Source organism: Podarcis filfolensis (assembly GCF_964270895.1).
Source record: "Podarcis filfolensis genome assembly, chromosome: 3".
NCBI classification, from domain to species: Eukaryota; Metazoa; Chordata; class Lepidosauria; order Squamata; family Lacertidae; genus Podarcis; species Podarcis filfolensis.
This window is the reverse complement of record NC_139606.1, coordinates 22,543,732-22,560,574: the sequence shown is the minus strand read 5'-3', so window position 1 is coordinate 22,560,574 and position 16,843 is coordinate 22,543,732. Positions and strand designations below refer to the sequence as shown.

General features: G+C 43.3%; 1 protein-coding gene across 2 annotated transcripts in view; it reads right to left on the bottom strand.

Moving 5' to 3' along the window:
- The window catches only part of KLHL29 (kelch like family member 29), a 408,337-nt gene that overhangs the window by 32,353 nt on the left and 359,141 nt on the right, over window positions 1-16,843 (bottom strand). For both annotated transcript variants that reach the window (XM_083607226.1, XM_083607227.1), the window contains exons 10-12: window positions 7,136-7,318; window positions 5,929-6,109; window positions 840-1,033 (exon numbers count right to left, since the gene is read on the bottom strand). In XM_083607226.1, the coding sequence (XP_083463352.1) occupies window positions 840-1,033; window positions 5,929-6,109; window positions 7,136-7,318 (558 nt within the window). The remainder of the gene's footprint in view (window positions 1-839; window positions 1,034-5,928; window positions 6,110-7,135; window positions 7,319-16,843) is intronic.

The window sequence follows — 16,843 nt, the reverse complement described above, 5'->3', positions numbered from 1 at the left end:
AATAAAATTGTTTCCATCATTGCTTTCTGTAATCACATTAACCTTCGAAGACACCCTTTGTGAAATGTTGACCCCGTGTGCGGCTGCTGTGAAAAAAATCCATTGACAGGGATTGAAAATAAAGCCGCCAGTGTCATAATGCCATTATAAAAGTCCCCTGGTGCGAACACTCTTGGGACACTGGGAATGGTGCGAACACTCTTGGGACACTGGGAATGGTTCTGGTCAGCACATCTCAATAGGGATATTGTGGAGTTGGAAAATGTGCAGAAAAGGGCAACCAAAGTGATCATGGGCCTAGAGCAACTCCTCTTTGAAGAAAGGTCACAACATTTGGTGCATTGTAGTTTAGGGAAAAGGATATGACAAAGAGGAGAAATTACAATTATGCATGGTATGAAGAAAAGAGAAGGTGAGGGAGTTTTTCTCTCACTCTCATAATACTAGAACCCAGAATCATCCAATGAACAATTCTGGATGTTGGGAGATTCTAGACAAATCAAAGGATTTTTAATTGTGCTTAGCTAAACTATGGAATTCATTCCATAATGGTGGCCACCAACTTGCGTGGCAGTTTAGGCATGTAAGGTGGTCAATGGCTACTAGTCATAATGGCTGCACGATACCCTCCAATACTGGAGGCAGCGCGTCTCTGAATGTGAGTTGCAGGAAATCATGGTTGGGGAGAGCTGTGCAAAAACAGGATGATGGACAAGATGGGTCTTTGGTCTTACCCAGCAGAGTTCTTCTTTTGTCGCTAGCAATTCAGTATCACAGTACTCATTGCTCTCTCTCCCCACCCCCACCCCCAGTTATAAATTTAAATCTGTTCCATTTACCTATCATGGGTGACTCTATAAAACTCCATGTATTAGTCTGAGGGACGTATGACTGAAGGACTCCAGCGGCACGGCCAGCCTCATTTACTCCGCCAAACACATAGATCTTCCCACCGCAAACGGTGGCAGCTGCAGAATGCACAGCCTTTGGCAACGGAGCAACTGTCTCCCATTGATTGGTGATAGTATCGTACCTAGAACAGAAAGACATATGAATCAGCCTAGATGCTACGGTGATTGGCACTTGCCAACGGCTAGGCAGGAAAACAGCTTTGCAAATACGTCTTTGCTCTAAACCTACGGCGATGGACAGAAGTTCTATATTCTCGGTGCAGACAGTGTCAAAGGAAGCAAGGAGAGTGGGAAAATAATCCAAACCTATTAACTATGTATGACCCTTATCTCATTATATCCCAGGATTTAAAAAATAAATAAATCCAGGATACCTTCTATTAAGGTGACTTCTACCAATTAATTTCTGCTAATTCGAACAGAGTGAGATTATTCTTGCAAATCAGTTCAGCGATATTCAACGGCAAGCGGAGACCGGCAAGTGTTAAATGCACTTACAACTGTTTAGCTTGAAGATCATCTGATTTTCAGACATAATGCAACGTGATCGCTCTCTCTGCCCCGGTAAACTAGCTATTTAATGTGCATGCTGGGGATGCACAAGTTTCCTCTGTTTAATTTTCACCGTGTGGACAAAGCTACTACACTTCACTGCAGGTTGCTGCAGATGTTGATGGGAAATGTGTGGCAGGAATAAGATTTCGCTGCTGCATCCATTTCCCCATGTAGCACCGAAGATAAGAATATGCGTTAGAGCGCTAAATTAGTTCTAAGGTCATTGGTATCAGATTTAATTAAGCCATTGACCATAAAGATGTACAGTTAATAAACCATGGATGAAGATTCATTTTAGACAATGTCACCAGTGCAGACACCTATTTTTTAAGCTAACATGGCAGTGATCCAAATAACTCCTGCAAAATGAGCTTGGGAGACAGTAAAAAATGATATGGTTGTTAGGCATCAATATTTCCATGGAATGGCAGCACATCTAGTTAAATAGCAGATTCGCGAACATAATAGCTAGAGCGGTAGATTACAAAAATAAATTACGACTCTCTCTCCCCAAACCGCTTCTCTCTCACACACACTTGCACACCCCCCCAATGTTACTGAGAAATAGCAGCTAACAAACATTAAAATTGTTTGGATTCATGTTTCCTGACTCAGGATTATTTTTGTAATGGATTTCTTTATTGTTAATAAATACTTTATTTATTTTAGGTAAAGGTAAAGGGACCCCTGACCATTAGGTCCAGTCGTGGCCAACTCTGGGGTTGTGGCACTCATCTTGCTTTACTGGCTGAGGGAGCCGGTGTACAGCTTCCGGGTCATGTGGCCAGCATGACTAAGCCGCTTCTGGAGAACCAGAGCAGCGCACGGAAACGCCGTTTACCTTCCCATCGGAGCAGTACCTATTTATCTATCTGCACTTTGACGTGCTTTTGAACTGCTAGGTTGGCAGGAGCAGGGACCAAGCAACGGGAGCTCACCCCGTCGTGGAGATTCGAAGCGCCAACCTTCTGATCGGCAAGTCCTAGGCTCTGTGGTTTAACTCACAGCGCCACCCGCGTCCCCTTTACCCCTTTACCTTATACCATATTAAGTTTCTTGTAGGAAAGGTGGGGTACAAATGTAATGTACACCTGGCCTACTTGCCTGAATTCATACAATAAGAAATCTAAAGTGTCCCTGATCCCTGAATTAAAACTTTCTTGATATTACAGTATTGATAATGAAAATCTATTTTCACTGCAGATGACAGTACTAGTCAGATGTGAAGCAGCCTGTGTCTCCCCCCCCCCCGTATCCCAGTGGTATCTAAATTTTCCAAGCATCCTATCACTCATCACATATCGCCAAAGTCCAGTTTTGCTTAAGCCTGGTTTGGACCTAACATTCTTGGGTTATGTACTTAGGCACATTCAAGGGCAACGTCAGGTTTATTTTCAGCAAAAGATCTCACTCCTCTTTAGGAGGTGTTCTTAAAGGAACATGTGGGCAGCAAATCCACACGAGCGTTCCCAATATTGGGGAGAAATACTATTCATCAGGCAAGACGTTTCAGAAAGCAGGATGTGTGGGGCTGGGGAGAGGGAAGGAACGGAGGAAAACCAAAAAGCTGAAAAGTACAAAAATTAGGTTGGATGTTGTTATCCATAAGGTTATCTTGTAAACTCAGTTCCAAGATGGAGACTACAGGGGTAGAAGTTCCCTTTTCAGTACCCGCTCCCCCAGCACTATAAAATTAGTTTGATTTCTGCAAACCTTGGGATTCCCCTGGGAGAAACTCTGGAAAAGCGACCTGAAATTTACAGCATGTTATTCATTGAAAGAGAATTTTTTGAAAATGATTCATAGATGGTATTTAACTCCTAGTAGGTTGGCTAAGATTTATAAAACAGAATCAGATATGTGTTGGAAGTGTGAAGAAGTGGAGGGAATGTTTTTCCACATGTGGTGGACATGTATAAAAAGGTAAAAGTGTATTGGGAAATGATTAATGATGAATTGAAAAAAAAGTTTAAAACTACTTTCCCAAAGAAACCAGAGTCATTTTTGTTGGGGATAACCCAGAATGAAATTCCTAGGTGTCAGAAAAGGTTATTTATCTATGCAACAACTGTGGCCTATGTTTTGTTAGCCCAAAAATGGAGAGGGAGAGAGGTCGCAACTAAAGAGGATTGGCAACTTAATTTGACAGAATATGCAGAACTTGCAGATTTAGCATATAGAATAAGAGAGCAAGAAGAACATTTGCTGAATATATGGAAAATAACTGCATACAGCTGAAAACGCTGGCAGCATTAAGATAAATTCAACAGAGTAAATAATTTTTGATGGATGTAAAAGTGGAAAACTGATTTGAATGGTTACAGTAAAATATGCAGGGATATGTAAAATGAACCATAGAAAGAGAAGAAGGGAAGTCACTGGATATTTTAAAGTTTGTAAAATGTTTATTTGGAATTGAAAAATTGAAAATTTAATAAAAATCATTATTTTAAAAAAGCCTTGGGATTTCCCCAAGCCTATTGATATCTTTCTCTTGTGCATGGGTATCAAGCAACAGCACTCACACCTGAACATAAGAAATAGAAAGATTTCTGTTACTACTACTACTACTACTACTACTACTACTACTATAATAGCCTCAGTCTCTTTCCCCTCATTTCTGTCATTTTGTGTTTCTCTCTTTACACCGTCTTACTGTTAAATGCTTTTTAAAATTTTACTCTGCAGCTCCCGCTGAGTGGGAAAGGGTCTGTGCATTATCAACCTCTCTTTCTCTCTCCAAATTGTATCTCAACACACATCAATTTTTCCTAGACTTCTCCTCTTAATTTCTCTCTGTCTAGGTTAACAGCTTTATGGGCGAATGCTTTAATTTACTTCTGTTTCAAAGCCTTTGCACGATCATTATCTAGAGTTTATATATTATACCTTCACCATTATTCAGAGTACAGCTTACAGAAAAGCAGTCATGGAAAAATAAAGCTGTATTGTGTATCAAGGTGGCCTTTCCCTTCCCACATGACTAGTGACATTTTAAACCTTTGTCCTGACCGATTCAATTTTCTGCACACTTTTCTCCTCTCCTTTCAAAGAATCTTCTGCCTGAAGTGTTACTGGTCAAGAGCTGTTTATAGAATTCTTTTTGAGACATCAAGGTAGCAAAATGTTTGCTGGGAGAGTAATGAAAACACAGAAGCACTATGAATCCCTTTAAGGGCTTCTGTCCAGTTCTGCATAATAAACTGAAGCAATCACAGCTCAAAGGAATCCCCAGTCCAGTCCAGGTGTAGATCTTTATCTGATCTTATTTTTCACATATCACACCATAGAAAGAAAGAGAGTTGAAGAAATCCCCATCAAAACAACCTGCCCATCCCTGCTGAAGGAGAAAGCCTGTTTTCCTGATGGATAAGCATGCACAACGTGTTTTCACTCAGCTTCGAATTTTATATTAATAGAGCCAGAGACATACTTCAATGCTTAAATATATGTATATATAATCAGGACTGAGGGATCTTCATCAAAGAGAGAGCTGGTACAGCATAGTGGGCATATCATTCCTCCAAGGATCTCCAAGCAGCATACACCCCGCCCCTTTCATCTTTACATCCACCCTGTGAGATAGGTGAGGCTGAATGTGCAAGTGACTGGCCCAAGGATACCCAGGGAGTTTCATGGCAGAGTGAGAAATTCATTCTGGGTCTCCTCAGTATTAAGACCGACATTCTAACTGCAGCATCACACTGGCTCTGTATAAAAGTTCCCAGTTCTAATCTCAAAATGTGGAGTAAGGGACAGGCCCTTAAAAAATTTCAGACAGCTCTCAGGCAGGTGGGGGGCAGAGCCGCTGGAAGGGGTCCTGCCCGTCTTCAGATCACTCTGGTCGTTTACTGAAACCTTGTCTTCCAAAGCTCAATCAATAGGGTTCTCTGCAACTCTCCCAGCCTGACCTGGCCTTGGACAATCTTACCACTTCTCCAAGAGCAGAACTGGGAAGCTAGCAGTACTAACCTACCCCAGGGGTGCCAACTTGAATAATCAATCGCATGACACGGACACCATTTGAATGGCACTGCCCATCAACTTGGTGGGGCGGCCCCCCTCAAATATTTTATGGGAGGGCGAAGGGACCTTGGCCCCTAGGAGTTGGCTCCTAGGTAAACCTCATAGGGATGTTGTAAGTTTTGGAAGAGGATAATGTCTGCAAAGCGGTCTGAACCCTCTGCTGTACGAACAACAACAACAATAACGACAATGACAAAATCTTCAAAATGACTAAACTCACTCTCCCTGATGAAATGCTTGGCTTAAGAGTGGATTTTTGAAATTTACATTTATATTAGCAACTGGGACTCCTTATTTTCAGGTCTTTCGCCAAGTTACGGTTCAGTGAGCATTTATTTATACTGAATTCTGCATAAAGAATGTGAAATGATGCCCCTTTTTTCAACAACATTACGAATCAGCCGCGGGGGACGGTACATTAATAGAGCATCTTTACCTCTCCACGTGATCAACGTTGCCTGCTACACCAAGGCCTCCAATGGTATATATTTTCCCGTCATACACCAGGCTGTTGTGCCGACACCTCGGGACTGTCATTCGGGAAACGAGATTCCAGTTATCGAGTAGTGACATGTAACACCAGACGTCAGAGAGTGTGACTCCAGACTCCATGCCACCTGCCCTCGGTATGTAGAAGGGGAAAAGAACCAGTGACTTGGCGGGAAAACAGCTCTTGGAGCCTATTACAGTACAAGCCAGTTGCAATGCAATATCTTCTTCCAAATGACACTTGACTAATTAAAATAAATCACCCTCAATTGCAAGCATCTGTTCAGATGATGCAGATTGGTGTCATTTATTCATGTATCCCAAAGGGTTTTATTTTTATTTTTAAAGGCTGTCATGATATCAGACTAGGCAGGACATTTGCATATGGGAATATGCCCAGGCGGCATTCATAAATAACCTGCAGTCTATTCAATTACACATCCAACTGGTATGAATTGACTAAGCAGCTAGCTAGGCGCTCTCTCGTTGGAAACAGCAAAGCGTCACACCACTTAGAAGAAAGGATGTACAGAGTGGCCCTTCTCAAAACCCCTGATACTGACACAAAGTTCAATAAGCGAGAACTTCCTTGAAGAGTCACATCCAATGCTATAGTGTATGCAAGTAAAATTATGCTACTTATAGAACGTATTGTACAAATCAGTCATCTAGGTGCTTGGAAATAGGGAAAAGTGTCAAGCACTGTGTTATTGAACTCTGCCAGTGACAAGAGTTTGTTCATTTTCACCGGAACTAAGAAGAGGGTTGCAGTTCATTTTCAACAAGAGATTTCAAAGACGAATGAGAGCAAACCTCCTTGTAAGCAAATATGGTAAGTGTAGGTCAGGTATGCAACAGTTCAGTCAAACAGATTCGAGATGCAGAAACCTGTCATTTAGATCCAGCAGCCGCCAATGTTTTACAATGCGGTTGCAATAGCAAGGGGAAACTTTTCGCATGCTTGACGGGGTGTTGAGCCTATCCTTTGCACGTTACAAGTGCCGAATGCACTGGGGAGGAAATCTGAGCTGATGTGAAATGGAATGTGATAAAAGGAAGTCTCTCTTTTCCCAGCAAGCTGGCACATAATTCATCCTCGTTTGGCCTGTCACACAGCCTTCCAAATAGACAATGCCCTTCTCACCACTGCTCACCTGAGAGATAGACGTTGTCTCCAGCACTCACCACGCTGAAAAACTCCCTGTCATAGAAGGGCAGGCTGGCCAGGGGGTACCACTTGTTGCTCTGAGGGTTGAAGCACGTTACTGCTGTTAAGGCGCGCTGATTCATCCCGATCATTTGACGTCCTCCGACTAGGACTATTACTTCAGCCACACCTAGGATGTAAAATGAAATATATGCATTTACGGTTTTATATGCCTGTAACTTGCCTTGCAGTTCATAACAATGAAGGGCAGGATGGATAGATAGAATATTTCAAACAACCCCCTTTAAAAAATAGGTTATTGCTAACATTAAAAGAAAAAACAACAACAGTGATATTAAGGCTTTAATCCTATACCCATTTTCCTGGGAGTAAGCCCCATTGAACGCAAGGGATTTACCTCTTGAGTACACATGTATAGGATTGTGCTGTAAATCAGCAAAAGAGATGACCCTCAAAGCTAAAAGTTCTTTTTTATTCATTTAATAATCAATTTTTATGGAAGGTTTTCAGCGTAAAATATAATAAAAGCCAAACTAAGCTAAATAAGAAAAAGATTGCATTGTCTTTTCCTTTCTGTTTTCTTCTTTTTGCTCTTTTTATATTTTTTCTAAATGTTCAAAAGTACTATGCGATCGTTCCATTTTTCACCATCCCAAATGCAGATTTGAATAATTGCTTCCTATTTACTAACAATGCAACCCTATGCATAACAACCCTGTGTTGAATGGGTTCACTGCTTGGCAAGTGTGTTTAAGTGCCTTAAGGTGCAACTGTGAACCAGCTTGTTAGGGAGTGAGCTTCTGGGTCAGGATACGTAGGTTTGAATCTAAATAAATGGAAAGTGTTCTGACAGGTATCTAAACCATGCAAAATGATCTAGTGAACTTCTTTAGATGCCAATGTGACCTTAGATAGCATAGGAGCCAACTGCTAGGGTCCTTTCCAGCCCCCAATAAAATATTTGAGGGGAATTCTGATTCAAATGGGTGGGTGGGTGCCACATCATGTGATTGATTATGCAGGGCAGGGGTCAACAACAACAACAATTTATTTATATGCCGCCCATGTGACTGGGCTACCCCAGCCACTTTGGGCGGCTTGCAAAAAATTAAAACAAAGTATGAATCATAGAAGGCAATTCTAGGGGGCCGTGAATGCTTGGGCACCCACAATAATATAATTGTGGGGGCTAGGCACTCACAAAGTCAATGAGAAAAGCCAGCAGGTAGCAGGGGTACTGCCTCCGAGAGAGAAGGAGTTTAGTTCCACCCTCTGCAGCCAGCCAGTGAAGCACCCTTTTCCACGGGAATGGGCTCGGACTCAAGAGACAGGGTCTCTCTGCCTCTGAGTCTGAGCCCCTCCTTGCGGAAAAGGGTGCCTCACTGGCTGCGGAGAGGAGGAGGAAGAGGAGTCACAGACACCAACCGCCTCAACGCAGATTTGTGACGTCATACGCACTTGCACATAGTGCGTGCGATGTCACACACACTACGTGCAGGCATGTGTGTGTGTGACATTGCACGTCCGCGTTGCGGTGGTGTGCACCCACAATCCTGAGGGCAAGTTGGCACCCCTGGTAAGAATCAAACATTCCTGAGCTCACCTGCCTCTCCCCATATTTTATTCAAGTTGGTGCCCCTGATGCAGAGCCAGGTACAATTTGCCCAGTGGGGCGCTGTCTTGTTGTTGTTTAGTCGTTTAGTCGTGTCCGACTCTTCGTGACCCCATGGACCAGAGCATGCCAGGCACTTCTGTCTTCCACTGCCTCCCGCAGTTTGGTCAGACTCATGTTTGTAGCTTCGAAGACACTATCCAACCATCTCGTCCTCTGTCGTCCCCTTCTCCTTGTGCCCTCCATCTTTCCCAACATCAGGGTCTTTTCCAGGGAGTCTTCTCTTCTCATGAGGTGGCCAAAGTATTGGAACCTCAGCTTCATGATCTGTCCTTCCAGTGAGCACTCAGGGCTGATTTCCTTAAGAATGGATAGGTTTGATCTTCTTGCAGTCCATGGGACTCTCAAGAGTCTCCTCCAGCACCATAATTCAAAAGCATCAATTCTTCGGCGATCAGCCTTCTTTATGGTCCAGCTCTCACTTCCATACATCACTACTGGGAAAACCATAGCTTTTACTATACGGACCTTTGTTGGCAAGGTGATGTCTCTACTTTTTAAGATGCTGTCTAGGTTGGTCATTGCTTTTCTCCCAAGAAGCAGGCGTCTCTTAATTTCGTGGCTGCTGTCACCATCTGCAGTGATCATGGAGCCCAAGAAAGTAAAGTCTCTCACTGCCTCCATTTCTTCTCCTTCTATTTGCCAGGAGGTGATGGGACCAGTGGCCATGATCTTCGTTTTTTTGATGTTGAGCTTCAGACCATATTTTGCGCTCTCCTCTTTTACCCTCAATAAAAGGTTCTTTAATTCCTCCTCACTTTCTGCCATCAAGGTTGTGTCATCTGCATATCTGAGGTTGTTGATATTTCTTCCAGCAATCTTAATTCCGGCTAGGGATTCATCCAGCCCAGCCTTTCGCATGATGAATTCTGCATATAAGTTAAATAACCAGGGAGACAATATACAGCCTTGTCGTACTCCTTTCCCAATTTTGAACCAATCAGTTGTTCCATATCCAGTTCTAACTGTAGCTTCTTGTCCCACATAGAGATTTCTCAGGAGACAGATGAGGTGATCAGGGACTCCCATTTCTTTAAGAACTTGCCATAGTTTGCTGTGGTCGACACAGTCAAAGGCTTTTGCATAGTCAATGAAGCAGAAGTAGATGTCTTTCTGGAACTCTCTGGCTTTCTCCATAATCCAGCGCATGTTTGCAATTTGGTCTCTGGTTCCTCTGCCTCTTCTAAATCCAGCTTGCACTTCTGGGAGTTCTCGGTCCACATACTGCTTGAGCCTTCCTTGTAGAATTTTAAGCATAACCTTGCTAGCGTGTGAAATGAGTGCAATTGTGCGGTAGTTGGAGCATTCTTTAGCACTGCCCTTCTTTGGGATTGGGATGTAGACTGATCTTCTCCAATCCTCTGGCCACTGCTGAGTTTTCCAAACTTGCTGGCATATTGAGTGTAGCACCTTAACAGCATCATCTTTTAAAATTTTAAATAGTTCAGCTGGAATACCATCACTTCCACTGGCCTTGTTATTTGCAGTGCTTTCTAAGGCCCATTTGACTTCACTCTCCAGGATGTCTGGCTCAAGGTCAGCAACCCCACTACCTGGGGTGTACGAGGCATCCATTTCTTTCTGGCATAATTCCTCTGTGTATTCTTGCCACCTCTTCTTGATGTCTTCTGCTTCTGTTAGGTCCTTACCACTTTTGTCCTTTATTATGGCAATCTTTGAACGAAATGTTCCTTTCATATCTCCAATTTTCTTGAACAGATCTCTGGTTCTTCCCATTCTGTTGTTTTCCTCTATTTTTTTGCATTGCTCGTTTAAGAAGGCCTTCTTATCTCTCCTTGCTATTTTTTGGAAATCTGCATTCAATTTCCTGTATCTTTCTCTATCTCCCACACATTTTGCTTGCCTTCTCTCCCCCGCTATTTGTAAGGCCTCATTGGACAGCCACTTTGCTTTCTTGCATTTCCTTTTCATTGGGATGGTTTTCGTTGCTGCCTCCTGTATAATGTTACGAGCCTCCATCCATAGTTCTTCAGGCACTCTGTCCACCAAATCTAAATCCTTAAACCTGTTCCTCACTTCCACTGTGTATTCATAAGGGATTTGATTTAGATTGTATCTTACCGGCCCAGTGGTTTTTCCTACTTTCTTCAGTTTAAGCTTGAATTTTGCTATAAGAAGCTGATGATCTGAGCCACAGTCAGCTCCAGGTCTTGTTTTTGCTGACTGTATTGAGCTTCTCCATCTTTGGCTGCAGAGAATATAATCAATCTGATTTCGATGCTGCCCATCTGGTGATGTCCACGTGTAGAGTCGTCTCTTGTGTTGTTGGAAAAGCGTGTTTGTGATGACCAGCTTGTTCTCTTGACAGAACTCTATTAGCCTTTGCCCTGCTTCATTTTGCTCTCCAAGGCCAAACTTGCCCGTTGTTCCTTTTATCTCTTGATTCCCTACTTTAGCATTCCAATCCCCTATAATGAGAAGAACATCCTTCTTTGGTGTCGCTTCTATAAGGTGTTGTAAGTCTTAATAGAATTGGTCAATTTCAGTTTCTTCAGCACCAGTAGTTGGTGCATAAACTTGGATTACTGTTATGTTAAAAGGTCTGCCTTGGATTCGTATCGAGATCATTCTATCATTTTTGAGATTGCATCCCAGTACTGCTTTCGCCACTCTTTTGTTGACTATGAGGGCCACTCCATTTCTTTTCTGGGTTTCTTGCCCACAGTAGTAGATATGATGGTCATCCGAACTGAATTCGCCCATTCCTGTCCATTTTAGTTCACTGATGCCCAGGATGTCAATGTTTATTCTTGCCATCTCATTTTTGACCACATCCAACTTACCCAGGTTCATGGTTCTTACATTCCAGGTTCCTTTGCAATATTTTTCTTTACTTTCCTTTCCTGGACTTTCCTTTCGCTTCCAGGCATATCCGCAACTGAACGTCCTTTCGGCTTTGGCCCAGCCGCTTCATCAGCTCTGGATCTACTTGTACTTGTCCTCCGCTCTTCCCCAGTAGCATGTTGGACGCCTTCCGACCTGAGGGGCTCATCTTCCAGCGTCATAACTTTTATATGCCTGTTGTCTTTGTCCATGGAGTTTTCTTGGCAGGGATACTGGAGTGGCTTGCCGGTTCCTCCTCCAGGTGGATCACGTTTGGTCAAAACTCTCCACTATGACCTGTTCATCTTGGGTGCCCTGCTCGGCATAGTTCATAGCTTCTCTGAGTTCTTCAAGCCCCTTCGCCACGGCAAGGCAGTGATCCATGAAGGGGGGGGGGCGCTGTCTTAGCAACAGTCTATTACTGAGAGGGTGAGGGGCAAGGCAGCAGCAACACTGGGACTGTGTGTTACACCACTACACCAGTAGAAACGTTGGGTTGGCTGTGCTGGTGCGCTGCATGGCCCTGCCCTTGCCCCCCCCATCTTGTCGGCCCGCCTCACAGTAAGCAGCAGTGCTGCTGCTGCTGTTGGGAAGCTATTGCTGCAGAATGCGGCAGGCCATTCTCATGCACAGCTAGGTTAAGGGTAAGAGGAGGACCAAAGCAGAATGTAACGTATTTTTCACTCTATAAGACACACCAGACCAAAAGACGCACCTAGTTTTTGGAGGAGGAAAACAAGAAAAAAAATATTCTGAATCTCAGACGCCAGAACAGCAAGAGGGATCACTATGCAGTGAAAGCAGCAATCCCTCTTGCTGTTCTGACTTCTGGTATAGCTGCGCAGCCTGCATTCGCTCCATAAGACGCACACACATTTCCCCTTACTTTTTAGGAGGGAAAAAGTGAGTCTTATAGAGCAAAAAATACGGTACTACTTATTGCAAAAATTGAAATAAAATAAAAAGTCAAACCAACTGTCCAAAAACACCAAATGTATTCTAATCAAGGACAAAACATCTTCAGACATAAATCATTCATTGCACTGATTTCTTCAAACATTTTACTGGCTTTGGTTGCATGAAAGTCAAGACTTCTATGTCATTCCTCCAAGGGTTTCAAGATGGAAGTGTACATGGATTTCCTTTCAATGCATCCTCATGACAACAACCCTGCAAGGAGGATAAGGCTGCAAGAGAATGACTGGCCCAAAGTCATCCAGCCTTGTGACTGGATTAGGAAATTGGGGGTGGGGTGCTAAAAATTATGTGGGTCTAATGGTTAACCCAACCCTAAGAGAATGCATGCCCCCCCAAACCACTGTTTACAGTTTTTATCCCATATACCGTATTTTTTGCTCTATAGGATGCACTTTTCCCCCTCCAAAAATTAAGGGGAAATGTGTGTGCGTCCTATGGAGCGAATGCAGGCTCCTTGGCTTCAGCGATAGCAACGTGCAGCCTCCAAAGCGCAAAGGGAGCACTCCCTCCGCACTCCGGAGGCTTCGTGTTGCTTTCGCTGAAGCCTGGAGAGCGAGACGGATTGGTGCGCACCGACCCCTCTCGCTCTCCAGGCTCCAGGGATAGCCGCCTGAAGCCTTTGGAGTGCAGCGCGAGTTCCCACTGTGTTCCGGAGGCTTCAGGTTCCTTTCACTGAAGCCAGGAGAGTCTTGCTCTCTCGGCTTCAGCAAAAGGAACCCGAAGCCTGCAGAGCGCAGCGGGAACTCGTGCTGCGCTCTGAAGGCTTCAGGGATCTTTGAGGCTGGCAGTGGGAGAAAGCAGCGCTTCCCCCCGCCAGCCCCAAAGAGAAGGTTGAAAGGAACTCCCGCCGCGCTCTTGAGGCTTCGGGTTGCCTTCACTGAAGCCTGGAGAGCGAGAGGGGTCAGTGCGCAGCGACCCCTCTCGCTCTCCAGGCTTCTAAGGTAGCCGCCTGAAGCCTCCAGAGCACAGCGGGAACTCCTGCTGCAGAGGCTTTGGGTGAATGCATCTTGAACGCACAGAACGCACCTTGTTTTAGAGGGGGAGAACAAGAACAAAAAAATCTTCCCCCCCTCTGTGCAGCGCCCCTTCAGCCAAGCAGGAGGAGAAATGGAAGGGGCTCTGTTTCTCCTGCAGCTTCGCAGAAGGAGCACTGACCAGAGAGGGGGAGAATTTTTTTTCTTGTTCTCCCCCTCTAAAACAAGGTGCATCCTATGGTTGGGTGCGTCCTATAGAGCGAAAAATACGGTATGTCAGAAACTGGAAGTGCAGATTTCTCTTGCATCATATTTGCATCTGTCTTATGAGAACATAAGGAATTCAGGAACATTTTCAAAAGATACCCAGACATCCTCTGGTAGGAAGATGTCTATGTACTATTATCCTCTATGCATTTAATCACTTTGTAAAGTTATATATATATATATATATGAAAAAATGGCAGGAAAAACTCATCACCTATGCCAAATCTAATGTGATTGTAATGAATGACCTCAAGAGGGCATTGCAAATACTGCAATACTCACAAAGGGTTTAAATACCTTTTGCAAGTACATTAACAGTTCCACATAATTGGACTTCGACCTACAAAAATAATCACTCCTTTCCCCTTATCCCTGGAAAATTACTTTTCTTTAATCAACAAGCTTCTGAAAATAGCATGCATTACACCTATAATTTTATCTGCAAACATTAAATAGGCACTTTTCAAAAATACTTTCGACCAATAAATCTATTAGCCAACCCCTGCTAAAGGGTTTAGAGTGGGCAGTTATTGAAAATCCTATGTGTTTCATATTTCCCATATATTCCCTGATTAAACAGTGTCTCTACAAACTAAAAAGGATGCAACTCGACATATAATTTCCTGCCGTTCTGATTCTGCTAGGCAGGATGAAGCAACTTCGAAAAGGCGTTCTGTATTCCTTGCACATACAAATCTACCGTGCTATCTTCCAATTTAATAGGCGCACAGAAAAGTTTAGCATTGCTGTGGTAAAAACTGAGTTGTGTCTTCATATTCCCGAGAGAATAAGGCACGGCAACTGAAGCGATTCTCTTTTTATTGATTTATTTTCAGTATTTCTATCCTGCCTTTATATGAAAATATATTCAAGGCAGCAAACAGGTAAGGGGGGAAAAATTAAAACAATATATTAAAAATGATAAATTTTCAATAACAGTAAAAACAGAGTTAAGGGGGTGTGGAACCAACAATTGCTATAGAAACACCAGCAGTCAGAAACCGGTTTAAAAAACAGTATCTGAAAATGCTGGCTGAAAAATACAAATTTTAGTTGCTTGCTGAGAGGGGGAACTATTGCAAAGTGTTGAGCCATAATCTTCCTAACAGTGCATTTCTCTGAATGTCTACTCTCAGATGAATGTCTACTCACACAGCAAATCATTCAACAGACGACTGAAAAAAAATGATGCAGGAGAGGGCTATCGGCAGCTACTAGTCACAATGGCTAAGCTCTGCCTGCATAGCTGAGTCACTCATTGATGAGTCTCTTAATCTTAGGCTTGTAGGATTGAGCCCCATGTTGGGCTAAAGATTCCTGCATTGCGGGGGACTGGACTAGATGACCCTCAGAGCCTCTCCAACTCTACAGTTCTATGATTCTATAATACACATATTCATACAGAAATAAAACCTATTGAAAAACGAGGCTGCAATCCTATATACATTTATCTAGGGGTAAGTCCCACTGAAGTTAATGTGGCTTCCATCTGTGTAAATAAACATGCCTAGGTTCAGTCTGTTGGGTATATTAAGCACAACATTAACCACTCCACGACCCTAACATGCACTTTATAGGTCTAGATATTATAAGCATTTCTATTAATTGGCTCAGCTGGTTAGCGCATGGTGCCAATAATGTCAAGGTTGCAGGTTTGATCCCCATATGGGACAACAGCATATTCCTGCACTGCAGGGAGTTGGACTAGATCAGTGGGGTCCAAACTTTTTTCAAAGAGGGCCAGATTTGAAGTGAAGGGCCGTGAGGGCCAACCAGAGGGCCAATCAAAGTTGTTGAGCTTTTTTTTAGGATTGAAGAGTTGTTGAGGGTTTTTAAGGATTTTACCCCAGGAAATAAACTGCCACAGGGGCCTAATTAAACCGACGGGTGGGCTGGATTGGGCCCCCAAAATGAACTTTGGATATGACTGGACTAGATGATCCTCAGGGTCCCTTCTAACTCTACAGCCTGTGATTCCATGATATATATTCCATGACCTCCTCTGGCCCCACTGTTGCCCTCCTCTTCCCCTGCTCATTCCCCTATTCATGCTACTCCTTCCTGCTCATCTATCTATCATCTATCTATCTATCTATCATCTATCTATCTATCTATCTATCTATCTATCTATCTATCTATCATCTCTATCATCTTTCTTTCTTTTTCTTTTTCTTCTCCTTTGCTTTGTGATAATGGCACAAGATAATATCATCAAGGCAGCTATCTGTAAACAAACATTAAACGCCCATAAAAATGGCAAAAGTAGTTTCTTTCCCAAATAGGTTTTATCTTAAACAAGCGCAAACGCAGTAAATAAAAAGTTCAATTGTGATATTCCAGTGGTTCAGTGCTTGGATGTTGTTCCAGTAATCCGACGTTTCGTCGCTAAAGAGCTTAGTCTTCAAGCTTTGTAGTAAATAATATACATGAGAAGATAGTATGCAAACGACTTAAAGCAGGGGGCATATCTGTCCCCATCTGCATGTCTCCATCAGGAGGAGCATAGGAAAGAGGACGAGGTCCCGCAGTTTGTTAAACCTCCTTCAGTTTGTTTGTGACTTCTCCAGCACCATGGCTCTGAGAAAGGGCCAATTAAGTGCTCTTCTTCAGAATGAGGTATGCTGGACAAGGTGGAGAACGTTTGCATCGCAACCACAGTTTGCCACAACAGCTTCTTAAGCAGCTATTATTTAGTGTTGACCTTTAAAGCCCTGAATGGCCTCAGCCCTTTCTCCACCTCCATCATCCAGCCCAGACAGTGAGGTCCAGCTCTGAGGGCCCTCTGGCGGTTCCCTCACTACAATCAGGAATCAGGCAGAGGGCCTCCCATCAGACGTCAGATAAACAACTATTTGACTTTTAGAAGACGTCTAGAAGACATCCCCTGTTCAGGGAAGTTTTTAATGGGTTGATGTTCCATTGTGTTTTTAATATTTTGTTGGAAGCCGCCCAAAGTGGC